We start from the raw sequence: 19,992 nt of genomic DNA, 5'->3' as shown, positions 1-19,992 counted from the left end.
TAAGAAATGCTTTAAAATGTCTACCATCAGTCATGTAAGCTGTGGAGTTAGACTGTAAGTCAAGGTTGTTTAAGGAGCCTAAGCTCATCTTTTAGTACCAAATGACTGCAGTGTGAACTCAGAAACCCAACCACAGGCACTCAAACCTTTGGTCTTCTACCCAACAATTTCAAAATTCCTCATCTGTACTTAAATATTTGACTTTTAAAGACAGAACCAGAGATGAAACACCTCAAAAAACTGAACTGGTATTTTAGACCCCTTTCCTTTCTCCCAACATATTACCTCTTTTTGACCCAATGGCTTTTTCTCCAAAACTAAATTCAAAGTTTAAGGTGAAGGGCAATATCCATAGTAGCTACATGGTTCTTCCATGCAAACTCTTTTTTCATATTTTGAAAATGTCTTCAAAGAACAAAAAGGAAAGTTAAGAAAATATATTTCTAATCAAGCTGAAGTCTGAGAACTGGCTTCCTGTCTTCTTATTCTTTCAAATTTTTATTGAATTCTGCAGATAAAAATACCTGACTCTTCTGGTATAAAAATGGTTAAATCAACCATATTTGCTAAGGTTAAGCCTCCTCTACTATCTATAAGAAGTTTTTATGTTTTGTTAAATATCTTTGTTAATTATTTCAGTTAATTACTTACTTCATAATACTTATAAAATATTTAAATTCTTTTCATTTAAAATTCAAAGAAAAATGCTTCACCTGTCCGGGCAATCTTGACCATTTAAATGGCTCCTTTTTCTCATCTAAAGAAGGTTCACATCCTTCTCTCTGGAGCTCAGACAGTGCTGTATTACTTTGCTCCTGTTGAACAGCTGCCATAGAGTGAAAAGAAGCACCCACCTTAAAGCAAACAAAAATAAGTATCCGGGAAAAAATATTTTTAAAGTGAACAATGTAATTTCTAAAAAGGTTAAAAGGTACCTTTAATTTAAATGTCTTGCATTTTTATATCTGGAATACAGAGACTGGAAAAGCTTAATACATGAAAACTGCATTGCAAAATATAATTTAAAGCAACCAGGAGTCAGAAAGCAATCCAAGCTTCCAAAGTTGTGTCAATCCAATGGTACCACAATTTTTCAAATGATCGATTATGTCCTATTTTTGGTAACTATCAAGGTCAGTGAAAATCAGAATTACTCCACTACTGTATTGTATCGTACTACTGATAGGGCGCACATCTCACCAGGCTTCCACAGATCACCCTTCATAGTACAAAAGTGAGCACACCCTTCATACTACAAAAGAAACAAGGTACTATTACAGCTCTAAATACAAACAGGAAATTATATAACAGAACAATATTGTACTTGCATCAGAGAAAAGAAAACGCCATATTTCTCTTGAATGCCCATCTCAGCACATACCAGTGTAAGCCTATTTTACAAGTAGCTTTCATTCATGAAAAAAATACAGCTCACTACAGCTAGAGTGTGCAGGGAAGCAAAGATAAGTAACTTGCATCTTTTCTCAAAGAACTTTTACACCTGCATGAGTTCAGTTACTTAAAAATGGCATTTCTGCTAAGAAGAAATGTTAATCTTCAAGAAAGTACTCTGAAAGTTTTCAGACTGCCAGTGGCAAGATATTCAAAGTTATAGGTAGAAAAGTATGCCTATTTTTCAAAGATAACTTTAAAGGGCTGAGTTTGAAACACCTATCTTGAGATGTAACATTCTTATTATATATTTTCTATACTGCATGTAAGCACAGCTTTCATATACATGCCTACAAACACAGACTCACATGCTCTACCTAGGTATTAGTTCCTACAGAAAAGTCTGCATATTTGCAAATACATTTATATATTATATATTTAACTTACATGATCTGGCAGTTTCAGGCCTTTTACAGTTATGTATAAAGTTGATGGGTAACGATTTCTAGGACATTTTGCCCACCAGTCATAAACCTCAACAACATTTGAATGTGACTTTGTCCTTGAAGGTGGGTAAAATAATTGCAGACGAAGTTTTCCACCAACGTTTAGAACTCCATTTGCGCCTACAAGCTGGAAGGGTGATTAAAAAGAGGAAGAAAGATGAACACAAAAGTAATTGATAATTTCTAATATCTAATCTCACAGTATAAACTCTTGAAATCACTTCCCATTGCAGAAATACACTAACTCTAAAAGTGATAATGAACTAAGCATGTATTTAATCCTCCCAGGATCAAATAATGAGTATTAAATCTTAGATGGCAGCCTAGTTTCAAAAGATGCTTCACATCAGTAATAACTTGAAAGTGGGAAGACCTCTGCAGTACTTATTTTCTTTTTTTTTTAACTACTACTTGCTAAAAACAACCAAATCTCAAAGGACTGCCAATCCACAAACAGCTTCTTCCAAATCTGTCCTCTTTGAATGCTGCAGTGAAGGGCATTGGGTAAGGCTTTGGTTCAGAGCAGAAGATACAGCAGTGTAGTAACCTCTCCAACTCCAGAGGAGAGAGAGTCATCTCTACTGAACTGAAGAATAACAGAACTGAATAACTGCCATTAACACTGGTCAGTCTTGAATGGAGACATTTCCACTCTGGCTGATACAGATAAAAGGATAATGCAGGCAGATGTAGTAAGAATGAAGAATAGGGAACTATTTTATTCATAATTATGAGCTGAAAATTTATTCTTCCCTCTGTTCAGGAGTAGGCTGTACTGAATGCCTGGATGCACAGTTCCTACCAGCTCTGGTAACAGACACGGGTTAGCAGACCCTTGATTCCAGTAGATTTCTCTTGGTCAGAGTTCAGAGGAATCTCTGTATTGAATTACTATGGAGGCCCCCATCCCTTCACCTACACTGGCAGTCCATTATCTTCTCCTGTATTTCTCCCATTTCCTCTATGTTGTGCACTGCTCAATGATTGTCAACGGCTATCACACACAGGGGGAGTGTAAATAAACAATCCTCAGGAAAACTGAAGTTTGTCAGCTCTCAAAGAACTAATTGACACATTCAAGTTTCTCTCAAAAGGGTAGAAAGGTACACATGTGCAGGCTAAATCACCCATATCTCACATTTGGCATATTTGTATCTCAATTGCCACAGCACTTCAAACTCTGCAACTGAAAATGAAAAGCATCCTATATTTAAGTTAGTGAGTCTTTTCAAAGACTGGACAACTGAAAATGTCACTAGAATATAGAACGGCTGAGGCACAGAAATTAGTGGATTTGTCATTTTCTTCACATTCCCATAAATGCAAAGAAAACCCTAAAAGAAAACAACTTTCTGTACTTTATGAACACAAAAAAAAAATCTTACACCTTCTACACTTTCTTGAAAAAGACATAGACTTTAATGTCAAGCCTGTTGCTGTGTTGATTTCATGGAGTGGAAGATGAGGAAAATGGGAGAACAGCACACAAAGATTTTTTTCTTCCATCTCTGTTGCTGAAAATATTTTAAAATGCTTTCCTCCTTAGTATTGTTAGAAATTTTCAGATAAAAAGATTTATGATTTTTTTTCTTCATTTAAATATTTACAGTACCTTTAGAAATGCCCAACAAATTTTTCGGTAACGACCTTCCTGAACTTTTACATCAGAGCTGGCTCTCACTTGGTGCATACTTGGAGAATCAAGGACCTAGAAGTATCAGCAGGAATATAAATGTATTTCTAATGGATGTATACTTCATGGTAAATAATAATAAACTACTGAAAATATTCACGGTCAATTCATTAAATTAAACATATTTAAATTTTAAGAAATTACAAAACCAGTGTTTCTTCCACACAAGTATGAAATTAGAAATAACAGGTCCTTATGCATTTACCTGATGACTATTTATAAGCTCCATTAAAAAAGAAGTCTAGTTTTAAAAAACTTATTCTTTCTCCTCTTACATCTCAATAAGAGATAAAAAACAATAATGTGTAATTTTCTTAATAATTCAGAAATCATTAGGATCACAAATCTGACAGCTAAAACCAGCTGCATATTAATCTAGATGGGAAATGTCAGTCAAAAAGTTAGTTTTTCTTTCTTAGCTTTATCAGTTTTGTCATTGAATCAGTCATAGAACAATTTGGGTCGGAAGGAGCCTTCAAAGATCAGAGTTCTGAGCCATGAGATTGGACATCTTTCACTAGATGAGGCTGCTCAAAGCCACATTCAACCTGGCCTTGAACACTTACAGGGATGCCGACGAGTCTTCATTTTTCTGTCAGGGACCTGAATTTTCCTGTATTTCACTACACCGGGAGGTTTATGTGATATAGAAAAAACCCTTAGAATAATACTTGTTTCAAATTTCTATTTCATAAACCACACTGAACTCAAATAGTTTTTTTTCAGTGGAATCATACTTTTGGTTCCAACATTATTTCCATGAAGAATCTTTACATACAAATGTAATTAGTTTTTTGTTAAGCAATTAAGCATTCTTAATTATATAAATATATTCATTTACAAGCATCACAAAACATTAAGAAACATATGGCAATAAATGATATTCCATCTATTCGAAATAGGAAAAAAAACAAGGAACGAAAAATATTTATTGTATTAGGTTTCCATTTTTATGTTAATTCTACAGAATTGCCCTGTACAAATATTGAAATGCCTAAGCTAAAAATTATGTTGAATATATGACCTAGATTTTTTCCTTTAAACATAATTGTATTGGAGGACAAATTAATAATGACTTTATGAAAACTGGGACAGGAGGACTGGATGTGTAAAATGTTAATGGCAACAATGCAGTGGTTTGCTCATTGGTACAATGAGGTGCTGCTACATACAGACAAATTCTACCTTTGATTTTCTTGTTCTTACACCTCCTTTCAGATTTCAAGAATGCAAAAAGAGTGATATCCACCATATCTTACCAGCCTTCCCGAGAAGTTTAAGGGCTGATTTTGGAAAAAAGCTTTGTACTCCTTGTTACCATTAAAACAGGTTCCTTCCTTTCCTATAAAAAACCCCACTTTTGGTATCTCCACTTAACTTTGTAGCTTAGAGCTATGCTATTAACCCAATTTAACTGAAATAAAAGACCAATTGAGTCAAACAGATACTGTTGAAAAACAAACCAAAGCACAGAATGTGCATAAATCAGATGCAAAATATTTCATCTTACCTCAAAAAATAGGATAACCTGAGGGTTTTCTTCAGTGTTTTGAAGAAAATAAGTAAAACGCTCATTAAATATTACTTGCTCTTCCCACTCTGGAACTGTTGATTTAGACTTTCTAAAGTCACATGGTTGTGTCATTGTAGGAAGAATGTGCTCTATTTCTCCTTGTTCATAAGATGAATCTACCTTCCTGCTGTTTGAAGATTTCCAAAGAATTACAATTATTAGAGCATTTAAAAAACAACCTTTAACAAAACAGTATTTTCAATTACTGAAAGCTGACAAACATGTAAGATAGTATTTGTCTGATGCTAGAAAAAGTTTTCTAAACCCACAGAAAATTTAAGACAATTTGCAATGCATATAGAAAAACTACAGGGTGAAGTTGGGAATCCTAGCAATTAAGTTACTGTTAGCAAATTAATGCATGATGATCATGGTGGAGTCTACTGCTTAAGCCCCATTAAAACTTGGTTTCAGTAAAATTATGGGTAATGACAGTGGAAACAAGCAACTGAAGTAATTTAGAAAATAAAGAACTAGACTTCATTTAAGGATTTGAAAAGTTCTTAATATAAAAGGCAGACATACTACAAGAATTTTGTTTACATGTTCTTGGCTTTTACATATTTATGGCACTTCAGAAATTTTGTCTCTGGGAGGAATACAGAATGAACTATGTTGGAATTACCACAGATTCACAAAATATGTTGAGTTGGAAGGGACCTACAAGGATCATCAAGTCCAAATCCTTGCCCTGCACAGCAGCATCCCCAAGGGTCACACCACGTGCCTGAGAGTATTGTCCAAACACTTCTTGCACTCCGTCAGGTTTGGTGCCATGACCACTGCCCTGGGGAGCCTCAAGAGCAATACAGCAGTGCAGAGCATTTAGATGTGCCAAAAGGAAAAGAAAAATATCACCCTCATTTGTGACATTTCATGGTATGTGTGTGTATACATATATATATATATATATATATATATATATATATATATATATATATATATATATATATATCTTAAAATACCCTCTTGTTTTCATTTTCATATTTAATTTTGTAGGGAAGAGTATATCTATTTATTGTAATCAGTGATAATAGAAACAGTTTATTAAATGTCACCTATAATCCTTCTTCACATATAAGCCACTTCTCTGATCAACAATATGGATTTTGACCACAGGATTAGACACCAAGTGATCAATTTTAAGTTGATCCGATCGATGGATATAAACTCCCAAAACAAGATCATCGCCAAAACCAAATTTAGACTGAGTTGAAATTTCTGAATTCTTCATTTCCTCATCATTTTCTGCAGCAACTTCCGTGGTCTCTTCTAGAAATTGGAGCAAAGTAAACAAACTGTCACTAGTGGAACATAGTAACTTCTGTCTCAACTCAAAACTACTTACAGTAAATGAATTTTCAAGATTTTAGACTGATTTATCAAATAAACATCCTCACAAATGAGCCTCAGAATTGGAAGAACAGAGTACAATTGAGTACCCTAAGAAATATAAGTAACTCAAACAGCTCAATCACTTTTCTGCTGCTACTATGGACAAGTATGTCTGTAGCAGCACAAAAAAAAGCACAGCTAAGTAGGTACAGTATTATAACATTTTGTGGGCAGACCTTTTCTGCTTTTCTTCTTAACCTTCTTGGCTTTAGGTTTCTGCTTTTCCATGCTTCCCTCCAGTTTCTGTTCTTCTGATGTAAATAATCTTTCAGGTGATGGACTTTCATTGCCACCTGCTTCTGGATGATGATGCTGCAGCTCAGAAAGGGACATTGCACTGCAAGGTAATGGATCACGGTCAGCAACTGCAGTCCACTGCATATATTGGTACAATTACTCATTGCCATTATTAATTCATTTGAAATTCTCCAACTCATCACCTGTGTATCTTGAAAACATAACAGCCCCCAGCCCCATTAGTGTCTTGCCTTCTTCAGTGCTCTCCTCTCTTCCTTTCCCCCTAATTTCCAGACAATTGCAGAAGCATTTATGTGAAGAGTTAAACAAATACCTTTTTGCTGGATCACACCCATCATTTATCACTAAAAAAAAAATCATGCACAAAACTATCTTACGTTAGTTAAGAGTGAATTCCACAGTAAACAAACATCAAATGGCAATGAAGAATATTTAAAAAAGAAGTTAAAAAGAATCCATGAGCTAAATATTAATCATGACAGCCTTCTGAGGAAGGATTTAGTACTATTTTTTCATAACAGAATCATCCAGTTAATCACTTCAAAAATATGAACAATTTAACAGAAAGCTGCTGCCTATGTTAAAATGAAACCTGTTGTGTAAAATTCAGTTTGTCATGTTACCTTGTTTCAGCTTCACTCAAAACTGCTCGCTCTTTCTTCTTTTTCTTCTTTTTACCCACTTCATTATTCAGTGCAACTTCGTGCCTTTGAACAGTAGAGGTAGATTCAGACATCTGTTCTTTAAGTTTCTTTCTCATTTTCATTTTAATTGCATTTGCCTCTTCCTCAGCCACATGCAGCTGATAGGCTTGAATTAGCTGCTCTTCCTCTTCTAATTCAGTTACATTTCTCACTTCAGTCAAGGAATTTTTGATCTTTCTATCACCTTCTTGATCAGGTACATCTGTTGGTGATTTACTTTTTGTTTTCTTCTTTGGAAAATCATTAGTCTTTTCTTCAAAACTCCCCAATTTAGCTTCATATAAATCTTCCTCCTCATTAAATTGTTCTTGTAACAGTGATTTCTTTTTTTTCCTGTTCGACTTTGGCTGCTTGTTCTCTTCTCCACTAACAACATCATTGTTTATTTTCTTTGCAATTGACGCTTTCTCTCTTAATTTATTTTTTGTAAATCTTGGGCTCTCTTCTTCAGGATTATATGTGTTGTTTATAATTGCTTCATCATTCACACTTTCCTTAGACAGATCAATATTATTTCTAAAGGTATCAAGCTATAAATGAAAAGAACATAAAACATATTTTTACTAAAAATCATGTTCCAAGGATAAACACTGCACTTCATGTCATTCCTTCAGCAACATTACTCAAAGTAAAATTAAATCAAAGATCTAGTTATTTTGTTGTTTCAATTTGACAAGCAACAGATTGAAAGTCAACAGAAAGTTCACACTAGAAAAAAACATTTGGTATTTGGGCACCTCATCCTCAATGTTACACTACATTTTCATATGACTTTTACACATATCCAGTACAAAGAGGAAATCAAAAAGTCTACTCCATAAAGAGATGCTAGTGTTTTACACTGTGAAAGATGGGAAGACTTCATGCACCACAAAAACAAATACTTTCATCCACTGAAAATCCAAGTTAGAGAGATTTCAGGCTCAGTTGTTTGCAGTCTCTTATACTGAAAGCCACTTGTCAGAACTAAATTTCAGCTGATGCATTTGTTTAAGCACTTCTTGATGGTTTTATAAAAAACATTGTAAACTTTCCTCTCTTCTTCAAGTTTCTATTTCTGGTTACTAAAGGCTATAGTGCCACTTCCCAGCCTCCCTGGATATGTTCAAGGTCAGGTTGGAAGGAGCTCTGAGCATCCTGATCTAATTCAAGATATTCCTGATCATGGCAGGGCACTTGGGTTAGATCACCTTTAAGGTTCCTTTCAATCCAAACTATGATTCCATGATAATCCCAAAGATCACAGCTAGTAACTGAGGTCTAATTCTGTCGGGTCAACATGGAGATCTCTGTTCTTTGATATAACTTCTATAAAGTCACTGAGGTTCATTTATGCTGTTGTCTTACAGAAATCTCTCTTAGAGCTTCAACATGAAACATCAGAAAGGGCTTTAAAACACAACAAAAGCAAATTTAAAAGTTTGGAGAAAATATACACATCTGCCTACAAAGCTTTATTTGCCAACACCTTCTTCCTCAATAAACACAGATATTGTTCCCTTCTAGTGAGGATACAACTCCCAGTCATAGAATCATGTTTGTCTCAAATACTTGTAAAAACGTGTAGTAAATATGAAAAAATTGTCCTTTGATTTTCACCTTATACGTGCTTAAAGAAACCACTAACATCACATTTGTTTGTAAGCCAATGATTCAAGAGGACGGGCAAAATTTCATAGAAATAACTTGAAATACAGAACAGAGTAAGGAAAAGAGAAGAATTAAAGAGCAAGCTTTGTATAAACTAAGAAAAACCCCGGAATGGAATAATGTTCCTTATAGATTGTTCACTTCCTTATCTTTATGTCTGTGAGTAACTTTAACTGTAGAGTATGAGAAATGAAGATTAAAACACACTGACAATTAAAACCCAATAGTGGCCAATAACTAAGGTCTTGCTGATTTTTGTATTTGATAAAATATCAATCCACTAAGTGCAAGTAGCAAGATTATTTGAGAAATCCTAAACAAAAAGCCCTCATCTATGACCTGGTAAAGAGTTTCTAAAGTAACTCTGATACTCAAGATTAATCTCCCTAAAGGAATCTACCTGATGCAAAAGCTGGCTTGAAACACTTACTAGAGCTTGCTATTTATTATTGCCTCCAAACAAAAAATCATAGATTCATAGAATCAGTCAGGTTGGAAAATACTTCAAAAATCAAGTCCAACCATTAACCCAGCACCCCTAAACCATATCCCCATGTTCACATGCCTTTTGAACAGCTTTAGGGATGGTACCCCCATAATTTCCTTGGGCAGCCAATGTCTAACTATCCCTCCAAAGGAAAAATTTTTCCTAATATCTAAACCTTTCTAGCACAACTTGAGGCCATTTCCCTATAATGAAAACACACCACAATCTCAAACTACAGCAAATTTCAGGAACATTAATAGATACTGCAGGCAGCACAAAGCTGCTACAGCAGTTCAAACATAAATTCCTCAGATAAATAGCCTGTACAATCTCAATTCAGACCAGCTTTCCCACATGATATAATTACATGACATAATTAAACACAGAGGAAAGACACAAAGAAGTTACAAAACAATAAAGTAAAAGGCAAGAGGTTCATAAAAACCTTCAGATTAGGATTCTGGCCAGGAGGGAATATTGGTATAAATTCTCTGAAACACGTGACTGAGAGATATTAACTAAGAGCAATCAATACATAAACACTGCACTAAATTAGAGGAAGTAGTTAGGGTGGAAAAGCAGCTCAGTAAGACAGGCCAGTCTCTGGCGTAACTCCAGAGGACTGGTGACCTGAACTTGGCTTTCTCAGCTTAAAATATGGAACAAATAAGAAGGCTTTGTTTCACAACATCTCTGTGGCCACATTACACCAGGGCAGAGGAAGCACTCCCCCCTGGAAACAGCCTTGCTTGCACTACTGGCTTGGGAGGACCAGGGAATGGATGCCAGCCAAGGGGCACACACATGAGCTGACACTCAAGGCTCACACCACAATTAAAAATTTAGTCAATCAGAGGTCACATGACTGCCATTCATGCCCCAGAGCTGTCAGCAGGGACAACGCCTTTTCAAAGGACTTACACCTTTCCACAAGGACTTCTCAAACATGCATGAGTGAAAGCTGGCATTGTAGAGTGAGTTTGTCATGGGTGTTTGAAACTTGTGCAACCTGATTTACAGAGGTACCTGAATTTCTGCCCTTAATCACACCTTGAAAAATTGGGGATGGACACTGCCAGCCCACTGAAGCGCTGATATGCTGTCTATATCACAGGGGTTCCATGCTGTTGTCTCCTTACCACAGAAGTTTCACACCTTCTTGGTGTTTCTCATGGAGAGCTCCTCAGAGCACTGACTCTTTCTTCCTCACAAAGCAGCCAACTGACACCAGTTCCCTTCTCAACCAGCCACCCCACTCTTTTATAGCACTCTGCTTCTCATTGGTTACAGCTGTGTAAATCAGACAGCCTTTACAGACCTGTTAAAGTCAGGCCTGTTCCTAATCTTTGATGATTGGCCCATCTGCGACTCCTCAGGGGTAAGATTACTTTCTACACTATCTTTATTTTCTTATATTCTATCCCCCCACACTGATATGTACTGGTTATAAAAGACCCTTAACCTACAGCTAGATTGTTACTGAATGTACTTGTGATGATGGCTTGTTGGGTGGGATGTTTAAGAAAATCTTAAAGTACTAAGAAACCAATTTTACTGCCATTGCTTGTGTAAGGCTATAAAATATAGACACTCAAAGCTAGAACTTTAATTTACAGATAAAATTATGAGCTTAGAATTTTTCCACCAAATTTTAACAGAAAACATTGAGAAAATGTGTGGATCAATTATATAGTCAACTATTATCAGTTCTCCTATTTTATGCACAAGAAACAAAGGGGTAAAATCCAGTGGAAATCTCAACAATTATTCAGTGCCTTTCAGCCTACAAGCCAGATAAACCTGCTGCAGCCCTGCCTGGAACACAAAACCCAAGTTAACAATGCCTGTCCATCCCAATATTGTAATCTGATCAGATTACAGTCTAAGAAAGAAAATTTTGCCTCCATAGAGTGATCTAACATTTTCATCTGGTAAAAAGTTTTTAAACATCCTCTCTTCAACCACAGAATTTAGATTGAATGAAATAAATGCATTAATTTTCATTATGACTTTAGACAGATTAATGTACCTGGACATTCCCTGATCTGTGGCTTGCCTCACTCTAACAAGTTGTAACAGGAGTTACAATTGGTAAAAAATAAATATGGTAGCTACCCTAGAAGGGACATTAGCCAATTCACTTTCTAAATGTGTCTCAATTGCTTGTTTTTTCCACAATGCCTTTAGATTTCACACCCACTGCCCCCAGTAGCTATTTACTGAACAGCAAAGCAGAGCTTTCACTGGCCACAGCTGATGTGTATTTCCATCTCCATTAGAAGCTCTTCATTCCTATCAGTTGGGGCTTCAACTCATCCTGCCCTACAGACATCAACCTTTCCTCTTCCTGCTGTCCAGGCAGGCTCTCCAGGCAACAGGCACACAAAGCAGAGCAGGCAGGCACTCTTCTTATCCTCACTTCTGTCATTTAAAACCAGAGCAACCCCCTGCAGCTCCAGAACTCAGGTTTCAAAGAAACAGTGGAGTATAAGGGAAAAAGTCTTATTAATCTTTAAAAAAGGCTAGAGCTAAGACAAAGGAAACAGACTGGAACACTTCAAGTGGAAATAGGCTCTGAACTATGACCTGTTTTTGATCAAAGCTGGGAGACCATTTATGGCAAATGCATGACATGAAGCCAACCATCACTGACAAATTTCACATTATTTCAAGATTTGTGAAACTCTGTACTGTTAAATCATACAAACTGAAGAAAACGGGAACAAAACCAGTCAACCCCCTCCATCTACCTACTCTTCCACTCCCACACACAGAGTGGAATTTTTTACAGAGAAATGACTGTTTATTTGCTGAAGCTTTTACAGAAATTTCTACTTGAATGCAACCAGCATGGAAAATATCAACCTGAGCTCCTGCAACTTTGTCACACTTTAAGGAAATACTCCAAGTGATCAGTAATAGGTTTCAATACAAGCTCTCCTCAAATCCTTAATTTTTAAGTGGTTTGAAGACAGAAATTTGACCTCCCTCACTGATCCTAAAAATGCTTCTTCATTTGCTTGCATACCACTGAGTTTTGATTCTGGTCAGTATGATTTTAAGTGTTTCTACATAACTCCAAAACACTAGTGTTTCACATCAGAGACTTCTGGAATGGAAACCAATTCTAAAACCAAAGCGAGCTTAAAATACTTACAAGTAATATGAACATACAGTTATGTGTTCAAAAATATATATTACAGAATTAAAAATTCACATTTCATTAAAAAGTAAACTTAAATGAGAAAGAACTTACTTTTTTAAATTTACATACATGTAAATAAGGAAAAAACCCCCACCTTCTAACTCTCTTTACTATTTTTAGACATCAAGTTGATTCTTTGTATAGACTATTGACTAGCATATACGTCAAAGAATATAAATTTTTTAGAAGTCCGTACAAAATCCAACTTCAAATGGTCAACATAAGACCAATATTTAGCAATACTAAGTTTAATGTATCTATTCTGAATATACTTAATATATATAACTACACGTAACACTTATGATATTATATGAAATACCACCCATTTGTCTTATGATATAACATGAAATACCATCCATTTGTCTTAAATTTGTATTAATGAAGGAATGTTCATTTCCAGAGTCTGATATGGACACAATTGTAAGAAAAAAAAGACGAAAAATAGAAAACCTATCAGGAGGAAAATAAAAAACCAGAACATTTGTCTTCTAAATAATTTACATTCTTTCCAAATGCCAAATCTTCTAAGTCAATAATCAGGTATATAGAGAATAAGTTCATATTGAACTTTTATTCTGCTCTTCAGGAAAAAGATTACAGTATGAATCATAACTCAGAGGGATTTATGAGGCTCCCTTAGTGACACACCACAAACAAAAATGTAATCTAACTATAAAGTCGGCGTGATGGAACCCTTCCTAAGCTGCAAGTCACAAGCTGAGGTCAAAAGCTTCAAAAAAAAGTTCACATGTGAACAAGGAATCACTCAAGACACAAAGCTCAGCACATGCAGAAATTCACTAATTACTGAGATTTAAAAAAGTAGAAAATTGCATAATTAATTATTATGTCTAATAGTATTATGTTTTCCCATCAGTTCTCAATTCACAGCTGTATTAGACAGATATACCTGTATTACACAGATATAGCACTCTCAAAATTAAAAACTTTCACAGATGTAATTCTACTAGCCCTCAAATATCTAATTAACTCCCAGTAAAGTCAGTATTGAATTTGAAAAATTGTATGAAAAAATTATGAAAAATTGTACAAAAAATGTAAAAAATTTTATGATAAAGGGGTATGGAAAAGCAAGTACTGATGGACATTAAACAAGTGCATGCCTGCATGTGACATTTTCTTTTCACCACCATTATAGTCTACAGCATTTTGCCATACCTCCAAGCTACAAGGATGCTTTACTGGTACACAAGAAAATAAAAGCCACACCAAAAACAAGGGGTATGTGCAGAAACATACTTTACACTTCATTTTTTTTTAAATGATTACATCTACTTTCTGCAATATATTTTCCTGATCTTTTTCTGTTAAGGAAGGCAGCCAAAAAAAGCCTGCATGTGTTGTAACTCACCACAATACTCTCTTGAGAGTCAAACTTCTTTTTCTTTGGATTCTTTGCGTCTGCTAGGCCAGCATGGCGTCTGAAGATCTCCTCAAAGCGGACTTTGGTTTTTGCCTTCGCCTCACTTTCAACTGCAAAAAGAAATCAAGAGTATGATTTGCTATCTCATTAATCATCATTGCTGAAAAAGGTGAATAGTCATGCTCTAAAATTGCAAAGGATGAGAATTATTTATCAGGGAAAGTTTATCAAGAAATTCACTTTGTTAAGAATTTCCACTGGCAACATAACCCATGCAAGGATAACTCAGCAGCTTTGCACAGACTCACACACACCAGTCTTTCACTTGTTGCTGAAGTCAGCACCATCCACCCTGTCTCCTGAAGAAAGCACATTTTGAACAGCACACACATCAGGATCAGTACAAAACTTGGGCTAGCCAAAGCAGAGGACAGATTACTGCCCTCCGTGCCTGTTTATGAGCAGAGGTGACACACTGTCTTCCAGGAGAAGCAGCAGCTCTGCGTTCTTACTGGCTCTGGAAACCAGAGCAGCACCATCCTGAGTCAGACCTGTAAGAGCCAGGGACTGGCACACTTGCCTTTCTGTGATCATGACACTGTCATCAGCAGCATTTCAACCCTTGAAGCACTAGGTGTTCTAGCTCCCCTCAGGTAATGCTTAATTTGTAATTAAGAATTCAAAATGCAGCCTGAAACACCACTGAAAAAGGCTGCTGAATCTTCAGCTACAGCATATTTACCACCGTCATTACAACTTTTTGCAAAAGCCCCTGAATTTAATATAAGAAAATAACACCACTCTGAAAACCAGCTATAATCACAAACTCTAAAAGGAGACAATGGAGCATTAAGGATTTATATAGGACAGAAATAACTTCTATCATTTGCACCTAGTTCTAACTATAAAATATGTACAGGAAATCAAACACGAAGTGTCCTTACCTGCTCTCATTTTCAGTCCTCAGTTAGAAGTGGCTCAACACAACAGCTGCTTCTTCCTCAGAATTCACCATTCTATTTAAAATATTTAACAACTGTCATTAGCATAAGTGCTCCATAGACTTCAAGTTAATAATTAAATCTGTGCTAATTAGTATTAGGGATGACTGTGTTTTATTTAGAAATAAGTATTTCCCTATTTGTCTAAATTATTAGAAATTTTCTCCTATCAAATCCCAGCTCTGATACTTATTATTTGTGGGCAAATAAAAACCAACATTATAGTAATTTAATTAGCTATTTGGCTATTTCTGGGTGGTAGCCAAGTAATTCAGGACTGTTGTCCTCCAGCCTTCTAAAAAATCCAACAGTTTATTTAAATAATAATGACCCATGAAACCATTTATATTGAAGCCATTCTAATCAGATTCCTCTCCTGACAGTATCATTGAGAAACCTGGCTGACAATTTTCAATATAAAGGTTAGTATCTGCCAGCAGATCTAACTTTATTACAAATCTCTAAATATTTATGTTTATATAAGCATTTGTACTTTTATAAAGCAGACAAGTAACTACATGAAATTTATTTCTCTAAAGAAAAAAAATTGTCAGGCTCCCGGTTGTGAAAAAAAGCCTGCAAATGCAATCCAAACAAAGCTTGAAGGCAAATAAAAATATCACACAGGTTTATCTTTTCATCAAGAAAATTCAGACTGCTCTACAAAACAGCTTAATACAAAGAGCTGTTTTGTAAACAGCAGAACTAATGAAGTGTAGGTTCCTAGGAAGGTGGGATGCTCCCCTGAGACTTCCATGCAAGAACTCTGGTACCTGTGTCCCCCAATCCCAGCAGGTAACAGCTCCGAGTTCTTCCTAGGAAACACCTCCTGTCAGACATCAGTAACTCAACATTCCCTGACAGCCAGACTGCACTGATCCTAACAAATTCAGGCACAGCATTAAACACTGCCAGGATGTGTGGCTGCATTATTCTCACACCATTTTGGTCCAGGCCACCTAACACGCATCCAAACTATGCCTGAAATGACACTGATGAGGTTGCAATATTTTCACTATCTAAAACATCTTCTGACTCCTACAGCAAAGCTTCATTGTCACTATTAAACCAGTAACTGTTAAAAATAACACTTCTTACAATAAATTAAAAAACACAATTGAGAAATAAAACTGCTTTTGCAATTTATACTTGGTTAAACCTAATGGGCATTTGAAAAGTACTAGTTACTAAATGCTGCTTTCCAAGTAGTCAATTCACAATTGGCTAGAAAACACATAATTTAGAAGAGCAGAAAACTAAATAAATTCAAAAAATACAGCAGATTCTATCACTTTAATCACTGACTGAGAACAACAGAAACATGGAAGAGCAACTTATAATTAGCTGAGTGATTTCAACAAGCCCTCAAAAACTAATTAGAAACAAGGAATTAAATACTGAAGGGCTCTTAAAATTAAAGCAAAAAATATGAGAGACAATATAGCACACAAAAGCAAAACTAAATAAGTGCATACGTATTCTAAGTACAGAAATAAGCTTCTGGTCAAAGATTAAATAAATCAGTCCACCAAAAAACCCAACCAACCTATAGGTTAAAATATTAATTTTACAGATCATTTTTTATTATAATGGAATAAACATCTTACCAAAAGCTAGGGTCACCTTGCATCTACAAGCACTCTAAAATTAAGAATTAGCAAAATCCACCAATGACTGCATCACTGTTTGTTTATTTATTCAGCGTCTAGCCTGTTGTGGCAATAAAACTAAGAGATAAAGTCTTCAAATGACAGTGCTATTGTTTAATAGGTATTTCCAATTTAGAGCTTCATGGTCTTTGACAGGCTGCATTAAAGCAACCATCAGGCTTGTGTAAATATAGATCATTAATCAACAAGGATAAGAACAAGGCTGTTTACTTAGTGTAATCTCACCTTAGAATAGGAGAGATTTAATTGTGTATCAAAGTTCAGCAACCACCATGCCCCAGCCTGAGTAAGCTCAGTTACCATTAATGTTGTTAAAACACATTTTTGTCTGATCAGATTGGATCTCTTCCATGTTAGTAAATATAAGACAATCCAAGACTGACAAAATCACATACCTGGGAAGTGACATAGTCCAGATACCAGGAATAAACAACAATACAAATTGATAAAGCCTAAAATTCCAATTCCTATACTTTCCTGAAAATAACCCAGTTTGCTCTTCTCCAATATTCTATTCGTATTTATAAAGTGATTCTACATTAAACTCTTCATCTTTTCACAGTATTTTACAGTACTCATTGAGTTGCTATATTCTGTATCTGTAATACAGAGATTTTATGCTAAACATGCCACAAGAGTCACTACAAACAAAACCTACTTTTACTGACCGCTAATAAAAGATATAAATTAAATCCATACTGCAATGAGCAAAACATACAGAATTTGCACTACACAATGGGACGTGAAAAATTTCCTACCTAATTATGGCCATTCAGGAAACTGAGCTGACAAAATAGAATTACACACTTAGGATTTTCCTGAACTACACTCATCATTTTTCTTTCCTTGTAATAAGTGAGCATAAACTTCAGTGGCTGGAAACAAGTAGAACATCAGGCCTTGTTTATTTCTCACCTTTTGGATCACAGAGGGAAATCTTGGGTTTTACTAGCAGGCTTCTAATTTAGCAACATGTAGGGATCATTACTCTGAGATGTGAAAGAACTTCAGCTCAGAATTATGCAGCAAAATTACACGGAGATGAATCTGTTCCTCTTCACTACTGACAAATCTGACATTAAAAAAAAATCTAATTTTATTAATGAAAATTCAGTATTTCAGTCCAGAAAACTGACAGATGAGGAAACACCTATGTAAAAACTAATAGAAGTGCAGCAGTTTTCTACCAGTTTAGATGTGCCTGTAAAGACTTTACACTCATACTAATAAAAGTTTTTTAAAGTGTTTTTAAAAGCTGGTGCTACCCTTGGTTTTCTAGTAGTAATGTATCAGAAAGTTTTTGCTTCATAGGAACTGTTAAGTTGGGGCTTTTACTCCAGAAATTTGGCACCGTTAGTCAAGACAAAGTTGTGAACAGACTCTTGACATCAAAATTACTGACTTCAGTTCTATGTAAGGAAATATAGAAGACTTTTATTTTTTATTAAGCTTTATCTTAGATGCTAAATATGAAACAGTGTTCTCAGCAAGAGACCATCCTAAGTATTTTAATTTCCAATGTCACATTCTGCTGTGCCCGGAAGAATAGTGGTAGATTTAAAAGATACGAAGGGACATTCCCGCTACACACCACAACTGGACGAACCGAGGCAATTATCTAGCGAGGATGTGATGCATCCACACGGGCATTCCGCGTGCAGGAGGCATCCCCGCTGTGGAGCCAAGGTGCCAGGCATGGAGAAGCACATGGAAGCATGGAGAAGTGTGTTCACTGCAATGCCCACGCATGTCACCCCAGTGAACTACAAAACCCGTGAAAAGCGCAGGAGGGGGGGCGGAACAACGCCGAGCTGGGATTAGGGCTTCCCGCGGCACTGCCCCGCGCCGCCGCGCCGGCACCAGGCAGCCACAGCGCGCAGGCCGCCCTCGGCCGCCGCTCCGCCGGCCCGGCCCGGCACAGTCCCGCCGGGGCCACTCCGGCCGCGCCACCCGCTCCCGCTCCCCGCTCCCCGCTCCCCGCTCCTCGCCGGGCGCGCCCAGCCCGCCCGCGCTCCCCGGCCCGCGCTGGCCGCCGCCCAGCCCGACCGCGCTCCCGCCCCTGCTCCCGCTTCCCAGCGCAGCCGCGATCCCGATCCCGATCCCGCTCCCCGCCCGCGCGCGCCAACGGCGGCGGTCCCCGCGCGGCCCCCGAGCGGCTGCGGCCGTGCCCAGCCCCAGGCTGAGCCCACCGTCCCGGGGCGGGAAGGGGAGCCGGGGGAGGGAACAGCGGCGGGAGGCGTTACCCAGCCCAACCCGCCCCCGGGGCCGCGCACTGCGACCAGCGGCGGCACACGCCCGGCGGGGCCCGGCCCGGGGCGCGGCCCCGCTCCCCGCCGAGGGCATCGCTCAGCTCGGCCATCGCTCACCCGGCCCCGTCCGCTCCCGTGGCCGCCGCGACGTGGCCCGGCTGCGGCCGCCCCGCCTCCCCCCTTCCCTCCGCCAGTGGGCTCTTCCTCGGTCCCGCTCCCCCCTCCGCAGCGGCGTGCCGGTGGTTCCGCCCAAAACAATCCCGGCTCCCAAGGAAACGGCGGGCGCGGGGAAGCGCCGGGAAAGGAAATAAACACAAAGCAAACAAACAAACAAACAAAACCGGGTGAAATGCATTAGAAACGGGAGCCCTCCCACGGGTCCGCTGTAAAAGAAAAGTGTGTCGAAAGTACATATTAGCTCTCAGAGCTGAGACGAACAAAATTTGTTGCGGAAGAATTGAAGTCCCTGGGTAATGGGCTCTGTTGGGCAAGTGACAAGGGCTGGGAATGCAAGTGACAAGCTTTCTGCAAATAGCTGCACAAATAGCGAGCTATGGAGAAACTTTCATTTGTTGCCTCATTTAGTAGTTGATTTAAGCAGTGTTTTGGGAGATTCCCCCTCCCCCGCAGGGATAATTACCTAATAAACTTAAGCATATTTGTCATATTTGAAAACTTTTAAATTCACTTCTGTGTAAAATGTATTTGAAATTGTAGATGTCCATGATCTCTCATACACTAGAAGGTTTGAGAAATCAGTGCAAGGTTCTTGATGAACGTGGTTAGTTTGTTTAAGAAGTAGAGTTGGGTAAAATTAGCCTTCAG

The 19,992-nt window shown here is 37.5% G+C and overlaps 1 protein-coding gene across 4 annotated transcripts in view; it reads right to left on the bottom strand.

Annotated features, from left to right (window-relative positions):
• AHI1 (Abelson helper integration site 1) overlaps positions 1 to 19,335 on the bottom strand; it is an 85,158-nt gene extending 65,823 nt beyond the window's left edge. For 2 of the 4 annotated variants that reach the window (XM_059469300.1, XM_059469304.1), the window contains exons 1-11: positions 18,510 to 18,599; positions 17,834 to 17,990; positions 15,192 to 15,263; positions 14,236 to 14,357; positions 7,441 to 8,051; positions 6,736 to 6,896; positions 6,223 to 6,436; positions 5,102 to 5,291; positions 3,511 to 3,606; positions 1,840 to 2,025; positions 714 to 854 (exon numbers count right to left, since the gene is read on the bottom strand). In XM_059469300.1, coding sequence (XP_059325283.1) covers positions 714 to 854; positions 1,840 to 2,025; positions 3,511 to 3,606; positions 5,102 to 5,291; positions 6,223 to 6,436; positions 6,736 to 6,896; positions 7,441 to 8,051; positions 14,236 to 14,357; positions 15,192 to 15,201 — 1,731 coding nt within the window. In that variant the 5' untranslated portion in view covers positions 15,202 to 15,263; positions 17,834 to 17,990; positions 18,510 to 18,599. Of the gene's footprint in view, positions 1 to 713; positions 855 to 1,839; positions 2,026 to 3,510; positions 3,607 to 5,101; positions 5,292 to 6,222; positions 6,437 to 6,735; positions 6,897 to 7,440; positions 8,052 to 14,235; positions 14,358 to 15,191; positions 15,264 to 17,833; positions 18,009 to 18,509; positions 18,600 to 19,284 lie in introns of those variants that run through there. The other 2 variants (XM_059469302.1, XM_059469301.1) reach the window with 2 other exon arrangements.
• Between the last annotated feature and the right edge of the window lie 657 nt (positions 19,336 to 19,992).

Source organism: Ammospiza nelsoni, chromosome 3, assembly GCF_027579445.1.
Source record: "Ammospiza nelsoni isolate bAmmNel1 chromosome 3, bAmmNel1.pri, whole genome shotgun sequence".
Lineage (NCBI taxonomy): Eukaryota > Metazoa > Chordata > Aves > Passeriformes > Passerellidae > Ammospiza > Ammospiza nelsoni.
The sequence above is the reverse complement of the archived record's forward strand: the minus strand, read 5'-3'. Positions and strand labels throughout refer to the sequence as shown.